Source organism: Lactuca sativa, chromosome 4 (assembly GCF_002870075.4).
Source record: "Lactuca sativa cultivar Salinas chromosome 4, Lsat_Salinas_v11, whole genome shotgun sequence".
NCBI classification, from domain to species: domain Eukaryota; kingdom Viridiplantae; phylum Streptophyta; class Magnoliopsida; order Asterales; family Asteraceae; genus Lactuca; species Lactuca sativa.
In genome coordinates this window covers 242,923,412-242,933,107 of record NC_056626.2, presented here as the reverse complement: position 1 = coordinate 242,933,107, position 9,696 = coordinate 242,923,412, and the positions used below count along the sequence as shown (strand labels likewise).

Here is a 9,696-nt window from a genome sequence, read left to right as displayed (position 1 = left end):
TTATCAGTTTAAAGCTACAACTTTTAAACAGTTGGGGCAAAATACTTAAATTGTTAATTTAAATATAACATTACGGTATCAACTTAAATATAAATTTCATTTCCACTTAAAAAACCAAAGAATATTTTGTAAATAGTTAAAAATGATAAATTTCCAAAAGATATTTTTATACTCGTTAAAAGTTTTCAAATAAGTAGCTTAAAATAACTTACAATAATAATAGTTAAAAATAACTCTATATAAATGACTATATTGTTACCTTTAAAATAAAAAAATAGTGTTTAATGTTTTAAATAATTAAAAATGATAGAAATTAAAACATTAAACAAATAAATTAAAAAAAATTAATTAACAATAACAACAACTATAAATAACATTAAATCATATATTATATTTAATTTTATTCATGTGTAACGTGCGGGTAGAAGTTATTCAAACGATTGAAATTATGCAGTCATATTAGATGTATATATTATCATATAATTTCAAATAATCAATATATTATATCAATTTATTATACGAATTATTCTATCAAATTTAACAACAACGTTATTGTTATATTTAAAAAAACATATATTTATAAAGACTTTAACTATATACGTGTTTCTGCGCAACGCACGGGCATTCGCCTAGTATATATATATATATATATATATATATATATATATATATATATATATATATATATATATATATATATATATATATATAGAGAGAGAGAGAGAGAGAGATAAGTTGAATTGAAAAAAAAGGTTGACAATGAATGAATCCTTCTTAACAAATCATTTATTTTTGCCATAACACATTCATGTAAGTATATTCATATATTAATCTAGAGCCAACACTATGAGTTTACAAAGTTCCCTTGAACATGGCCCATTCTTTTACAAGGGCCAAATATTTTATCCACAATATAGCAACTTACATTCATATAATCATTTAGGCCTAAATTCTCCTAGGTTAATCAAAGAGTGACCGACAATCAAAATGCAACAACTGTGAGATGCATTGAACGGAAAGCGGGAATTTCGATTTCATTTTGAGTTTCTCGATGAGTAATTGATGACAAGCGTGGAAATTAATTTATTCATGTCAACAATTCACATTCTTGGTCCCGATTGTTTCGGACTTCAAAAATATCAATCGAAACCTTCTTTGTTTTTGTTTTCTTTATTCGGCCTTCAAAATAAGAAATCAACACCACCATAACGACCACAAAAAATTTGAAAAATCACCTTCGGCTAGGTTATTCTTCTGCTTTGTCTTCTCTCAAAACTTCATAATTCAAAAATCACTAGTTTTGGTTTCCGATTTCTAATAAAATTTAAAGATCAACAAAGTAAATTCACTGATTTGTTTTGTAATCTATGTTTATTTTTTTAATTCATGATGATTTGTTGTGTAAGCTAAGTTTTGTTTTTTAGTTCATGATTCTGGTTAGGATTTATGAGTTCATGATATTTAATAGGATTTTTGGTTCTCTATCTCACTTTCTTAAATTATGGAGTTATAGGTTTCTGATTCACATATTTTGTATAAACTTTAAAGATCCAAATATGCTACTTTGTAATATGTTTATAACTTTTTGTTAATCTTTTTCTAATTTAATGATTGGTTTTCTAACTCCACATCTTTCTGTTTATGAATCTGTTTTTTATTTCAGTTTTGCAGAGTTTGGCTTGGTTTCTCAATAGCAGAATATGACTTGGTTGTTGGAGTCAAGAGGGGTAAATTACGAAACAGTGAAATCACATACATTTTCTATCATTTCTATAATTTAGGGAACAACTAACATGACTCTAGAATTAAGAATTTTTTAGGGCTAGTTTTATTAAATTGCACAAGGCCTCGAAAATCTCAGGGTCAACCCTGTATTAATCCACCACTTCGATTCTTATCCGCCACCACCAGCACCATCTCACTACCCCTACCACACCACCATCACCACCACTGCCATCTTCAACACCGCCATCGTTACCAACACCTTCGCCGCCCACCAACAACACTACCGCGCCGCCACCACCACCACATCTATGACCTCTTCCACCATCATGTTCGCCACTGTTTCCACCACCACACACCTGCCACCGCAACCACTACCTCCAATGACACCAACACCGTTACAACTGTTATCTCCACCACCAACTGTCATATTCATATATGAAATGAGTGGCTCAAATTTATTATCGCATTCTCAACATTTTTTCTCAATGGAACATTCCTCTCTCTCTCTCTCATTATATATATATATATATATATATATATATATATATATATATATGTATATCAAGGTTCTAAATCACGTTAGGCGTGACTTCACGGCAATGTCAAGCCTCAAGTTTTTTCGAGTCGTGGCGAGTCACGTTGTTTTTAAGGCGTGACTTAAGATGATGGTTTTGTATATAATTAATAATTTCATATTTATTTCTACTATTATTCATAGTCATTTATACATATATGACTTAAGACGACATTTTGTTAAAGTTTGATAGCAAGTATAAGTTTTAGAGTCATGGTGCGTCATGATGAATCCATAATGAGCTTTTAGAACCTTGATATATATATATATATATATATATATATATATATATATATATATATATATATATATATATATATATATAGGTCTAACAATCGTATCGTGTTCGAGTTGGCGTGTCGCGGGTTGACGGGTTGGTGGGTCAAAATATGCCAACCCAAAGACGACCCATTTAAATATACATGTCATGGGTTGGCGGGTCACGGGTTCACGAGTTTGGAAGATAAAGTCATATATGACCCGCCAACCTATTTATTTATACGGGTTCACAGGTTAGTGGGTTCGTGGGTCAGATTCCATAAATAAAATTGACAATTAAACATGAATAAATTCTTGAGGGTTGATGCAAACTTTACTGAATTTTAGACACTTAAGTCTTAAACATCCAAATGAAAATTAAAAACATTTATAGAAACATGTTCAAACTAAACATTAATACAAACATTGATAATTCAAGTGCTAAAGTAATAGCCACAATTCCCATTTTTTTCTTCCAAAAAAACAAAGTCAATTCTCCAACATCATTTCGATACCTGATTTCGATCACAGAGTAACAGAGGTGAAAGTGGGACAGTGGGAGACCAGGAAACTGGATGTCTGGCAGAGGGAGATGCGCTCATACACGATTTAATTTTGAGATTATTATTTAGGGCAAATGGGCAAAATGGTTACGGACTTAGCCTTATAGTTTACGACTACGACCTTAGACCATCCACCACGAGTCAAAGTGTCAAATAGTTAAATGGTCTATGAATCAATAATATATATATATATATTATATAATACTTATTAAATATTAATATTTGATACATAAATACATTTAAAAATAAAATAATTTTTTGAGAAACCCATATATGACCCGTTTAATAAATGAGTTGGCGGGTTAGCAGGTTGAAAAACTCAACCCATTTATATATATATATATATATATATATATATATATATATATATATATATATATATATATATATATATATATATATATATATATATCAAATACAAATATTTAAGAAACGGATAAAATACCTAACAAATGTAAGATAGAAAAAACAAGGTTGCAGTGTAAAAACGTTGAGTGTAATAAAGATATCATACTGTTGGCGTTTTGATTAAAAAAGTTTTATTACATCAAAATAATAATAATACTCATATGTACTTTATTATATTAGATTTACTCTTATTATATCTATTAATCATATAAAATAAACAATACTTTAGACCTTAGTTGCAAGTAGGATTTAACTAGGAATGGTTAGGGTGTATGTGGGTCCGAGTAACTATCTTAAGTCGAAGATTAAGCCGACTTGAGTCGGCCTCTCAAACCCGTGAAATTTTGGAGTGTTGCGGCTTAACTTTTAATGGGATTTACATATATTTGGCAACAAACTCATTCAGACGTTTTTAAATCACTACGGAGAGACATATGTTGATTGGTTGGTGCTTCTTTCCGTGATCAGGTTCTATTATATTTAGTTAGGTGCTATTAATAAAAACTAAAATTTTAGTAGATGTAGCTTTTCTTTATTTGCATAACATCATAAAGTGAAAATCAAACGTTACCAATAATAATATATTTTTTATTGTTTTTTTAGCAGTATTATATTTTTATTTTCTTTCGTAACACAATGTAACATATGAAATATTTGTCCATAATATATTGATGTCATCAAAAATTAAAAATATTTTTAATTATTATAATCATATATATTTTCAACAAGTAATGTTTTGTTATATTTTAGACTTACTAATAAAATAATCTGATAACCAATATTAAGAAATACTTATTAAAATGTCAAAATATCAAATCAAAAAACGATTTAATAATTAATATTTACAGTTATATATATCCAATCCTTATAACCAATGCAAACTAAACACTATTTTTTTTAACGGCTCCTTAGTAGGTAAAAGTTAGTATCACTAAATTACTAGAAGTCGTCAACGAGCGAACCAGGGTTCTCCAATCTAAGGGACAATTCCTCTATCAAAGTGGGTTAGTCCCAAATTGGTAAGTCATTGAAGATATTAAATGCAATTACTATTACTTAATTACCAAGTTTCGTCCATAAATCAGATTGAATATTCTTGATCAAATATGATTGTAAGAAAGGTATAAGAAGACTGTCATGTTATCAGAAGAATTAAAAGAAGAGACATAAAATTAAAACCTACATAAAGATTTTTGATTCTTAATTAGTAGCTACACATATTGATTTATTTCCTTAAAGATTTTTATGAATTCCAATGGTTGTAACTTCCATCTTAGAACCCACGATTTAACACAATTATCGTTTGTTCCAACATCAATAGAAGGTTTCGATTACGAGGTGTGTGACAAATGCCACTTGAGGGGTCCTATTTATATTAATACACAAAACCCTAGAAGCCCAAAAATATCAGACCGATGACGACGCTTTGAACTTAGATTAAAACCATGACAATTCATTGACTAGATAATATCCCATGAACATAGTTCTAGTTACATTTGTTTCAAAACCAAGTGGAAATAAACATTTATATGTTTTAATAAAATCAAGTGTTTCCAAGACGACTGAATTGTGCTTAGATGTATGCATCTACTCTTTTGAGCTTCGATCGTTCTCTCTCGTTAAAAACTGACTTTATTATTAGAGTGTCATCTCGGATCTCCACCCAAGAGTGTTTCAGGTTTCACCAGAGTCAAGATTGAGCGAAGGTCAAAGCCAAGATCATGGCATGTTTCCTTGATTCAACTATCTCGTGAATCTATGTAATCATCATCGGCGCCATCCGTGGGACCTAAACACAAAACCACAAAAGCGAACATGGCTCTTAGATTTGGGGAGTCCTATTACAATCATACCCTATCGTTTCCCAACTTGGGAGAAGGACTGGTTTAACAAAGTCATGCTAGAAGCCCCTGGCAGGAATAGGAGCATGATTGTGGTGGCTTTTACTTATAGAATCAAAGATGGTCCTTTATTCTGAATGTTGGTAGCGAAACCGCCGAAGACACCTAGAGAATTGATGGAAAGAGTGTGACAACCCGATATTTCAAGTTAATGTAATGACCTAAAAGTCAAGGATTTGTAATCTACTTTTGAGATAATAAAAACAGTGTCAAAAATAAAATGATAAAAGGTCTCAATTGAGTTGCATAAAGTAATAGATATTGTGACAAGGTTTTAAAAAATATAAAGAACACAAAAATCCGAGTTATAACGAAGAAGTTATGACTAATCTAAGATTCCACAACAAAATCGGTAAAACATTGTTAAGCGTAAAACGCGACGTTTCAATAAAATACTTTTTAGCATTAGGTATCTAAATGAATGTCATAGATATCATCAAACCGTGAACGTACATAAAAAGAACATCCAAATCTGACTTCGTATGATGAAGTTATGATTTTTCTATGTTTCAGAGTAGCGGTAGACAACTAAAAACTTGACATAAAGATCGAGCGATATTTATCTGACAGAACCTAAACGAGAATCGAAGATCTCATAACTAGTAATACAATGGTAAAAGACAGACGAAAAGGACATCGGATGAAGAAGTTATGAATTTTTAGCTGTCTTTTCCTATCCCGCCCTACTAAAAATATAATAATAATAAAATCGAAACCATCCGACGGAGTCGGAACGAAAGTTATAGAGTATAATCTCACCTACATGGGGATATAAAAAACGTCAAATACAGAGCTATTATGTGAGAGTTATGGATTTTAGAAGTTTGGGACACACAAACCGAGGGGGAGTACGCCTGGCGTACGAGAGTACGCCCAGCGTACTCAATGTAGAGCTTCAGATCGACCACGTCCCCCGCTACCCTATAGCCAGTCCCATGCGAAGTCTGGAGTCCGAAGATGGCGTCATGCATGAAGTACGCCCAACGTACGTGGGCCAGTTCCACCCCTATATAAAAGGGTGAGAGGCTTCCGACTTCTATTGCTAATTCACAACATTTCTCCTATTTTCTCACGCTCGAGCCTCCTGAAACTATCCCGACGCCTCAGTTACATATCCAAGCTACGAAGAAGGTCCGAAACTCCCGAGAAATTTTCCACTTTCCGGTCGAAGTGCTGCCCGTGAAAAATCTCGTTTTCTTCAAATCATCACACTTACCAGATGAGTTCATACCCTTATATTTAACGTTTTTACTATATTTTAGGGGGGGGGGGGGGGGGGGAATACAAGTGAGACGCAAGAAAAACTTATGAAAAAATGCAAATCGTTACATACAGTTTCTAATGATTTACCTACATTTTGTGTATAAATGTTAAATAAGTAAAATAATGTTATTACAAATGTTATACTTTACATGCAAAGTTGGTAATACACTAAGCTTTATAATTCAAACGAAACACACTTTCGAGAAACTATAATATGTATAGTTTACGAGATATTCATGATATTTTACACTCTATAAACACTATGGAAAGGAAATACTTACATTTACAAGAAAAATGGAATTTTCATATGTAAATCTATTTGATACTAACATTTGTGAGACATTTACTTCACGTACTTTCAAGTATGAATTTGAAGTCCTATGTTATAAACCATAATCTCCTATAGAGAGAATGTGATATTTGTGTATAGATCTATACGAGATTGACAATCCCGCACCTAAACTGTTAGCTACAGTTGGACCGGCATGTCAGGGGTGACAAACGTCATATCATTCCAACGCCTAAAGAACGTTGTGACATGTAGTCTGGGTCATAGTACGATTATAAAACTCACATGAAGTATTAAAACATTTGATTTACGGGGCTAACAAACGCCTAAGTGATTATATATACATATATAAATCTACTTACACTATTTTAGGTATGGAAAATACTTATGCATTCCAGTTTTTGGGAACTTTTAAAACTACTATTCATTATCGAAAATGTTGAATTTTTTAGATATAAGCTTATTTACTTTATACAAAAAGGCATACATTTCTTATACAAAAACGGTTATGAACTCACCAACTTAACTGTTGACACTTTTTCAAAACTACTTGTATTTCTCAGGGACTCAGTAATACAGGTAAACAACAACTTTTGGCGAAGGGACGCTAAGGCATCAATTTCAAACTTATTATATCATCATAATGTAATTTCTTTTGAAACATGTAATACAATCAACAATGTAAAATTTTAAATTATATTTATGATGGTTGTGTTTGCTTTCTTTACTATTTACTCAACTGTTACGATACTACATAAAGTCATCCGCCCTCGAACGATTCCGCCGTTCTGGTTTAGGGGTGTGACAAAGAGTAAGCATGTACTTAAGGCATGAGGAAGATATAGTTGAAAAGTCTAGAATAGAAAATAGGAGTAAGAGCACTTGACCACCATCGCAACAAAAACCATACGTTCAGACACAAATTCCACCCTTTCAACAAATATGAATCCCCTCAAGAATATTAAAAAATACTGGCCATTAATAAAGAGAAGAACCAACCAAAAGAAGAATTCCATTTAAGATATAACACAAAGTATTGTGAGTATCACTCAAACTACGATCATGAATCTACAAATTATAGTGTACAGAAGTGGGAAATCGAGCGCCAATTAAAGTTGGGAAAGTTGAGTGGCTACATCTGGGAGAATAAAAAAGACAAATTTAAAGACCAAGCTCCTCGGGATAAAAAAGGTTCGGCCAGATGTGAGGAGAGGGAGATTTTTCATCGAGGGTTACCTCCAGAAGTACAACTTATAAAGATGTGATAATTTCCTTCTTTTTAATGTAATTATTTATGCTTTCAAAACATTTCTATACTTTAGATACTTTTCATGGTCAATGAGTGTTTAGATTTACATGTTTCTTCTTTCTAGTCTATACTCATATGATATTTGCTTCTATTGGTTGTGTATCTAACTAGCAAAGTTTAGAAACTTATTTGTGTCATATAGTTTTCATCATATACATCTCACAAGAACCAATCATTGGCTGCCATTACCACAAAGCACCAGTTGCTGCTGGTCATGCAATTAAAGTACCTGCTACCTTTATTTTGGACTCATAAGTCAAAGCGATTACATCTAATGCTTTTACATAAGCTAGGATGAGGATTACATCACCTATGTTATTCCTTAAATATCTAAGAAGCCAATCTCGATAACATGAGGGACTTGGAACTTATATGTCATTCCCTAAAGGCACAATGTCAATTTACCTACCTATAGCACATTTAAATGCATGTGTTCACAAGGTCTCCCCTCGAATATCCCTGCAATACCTAGGACATCACTCTTGATGACATGAGGGAGTTCGACCAAACTTATTTAAATTAATCCAATAGTACATGGAACAAAAACTTCCCTAGGTTATTCATACAATAAGTAGAAAATTGTGACAACCCGAAATTTCCATTCTGAACAAACCATTTGAAGCCAATAGAAGTAGAACAGTTACAGTGAAAACTCAAATTTCGAGTATAAGTTTGGCAGTTTTCAGGATATTACACTTAAGGAGATATTAGGAGAGTGGATGCACTAGGGTTTTGTGCAACACTGTTATTCCAATACTCTAGTATATTAGAGTTCATTCCGAGAATAGAAATAATTTCTGCCAAAAATCCCAGGACTATAAATAGAAAACTGAACCAAATTGGTTCATTAGTTGAATTCCAATTAGGAGAGTGGATGCACTAAAGTCTTCAATTGACACCAAGCACTTGCCCAATCCTTCCTTACGATAACAGTCCGTTCAATTCCAGTCACTTACTGCAGGTGAGTTCATATCCCTTAACTAATGTTTTAAACTATTTTTAAATTTTTTTATGGGGGGGATACAAATAGAATCATGCTAGTTATTATATCAATCACATGTGATTAATAAGTAGAATTATGCTAGTTATTTCATCAATCACATGTGATTAATATACAACATTCAAAAGATTTGGCTACTCATTAGCCGTTTTACCAAACAGTTTCCTTCAAATGATTTTTATAAACATTTTATATGTTTTAAACTCCTTATTACATTGTACATTTTACTCTGTATATCATATTTCAAACTTATTTACAATTGTGTTTCAAACAAATGTTTCTTTATACTAAACTGTTTTATCAAACCCATGCCTTCAAACTGTTTTATAGATTGACATCAAGTCGATCTTTTCTTAAGATAATATTTATGTTCAAATGTTTTACAAAACTTATTTATGCTTTTATA

The 9,696-nt window shown here is 31.8% G+C and overlaps 1 protein-coding gene across 1 annotated transcript in view; it reads right to left on the bottom strand.

Moving 5' to 3' along the window:
• Positions 1-1,874: 1,874 nt before the first annotated feature.
• The window catches only part of LOC111885883 (uncharacterized), a 43,658-nt gene continuing 35,836 nt past the window's right edge, over positions 1,875-9,696 (bottom strand). Inside the window, exon 2 of the mRNA XM_023882122.2 lies at positions 1,875-2,096. Coding sequence (XP_023737890.2) covers positions 1,875-2,096 — 222 coding nt within the window. The remainder of the gene's footprint in view (positions 2,097-9,696) is intronic.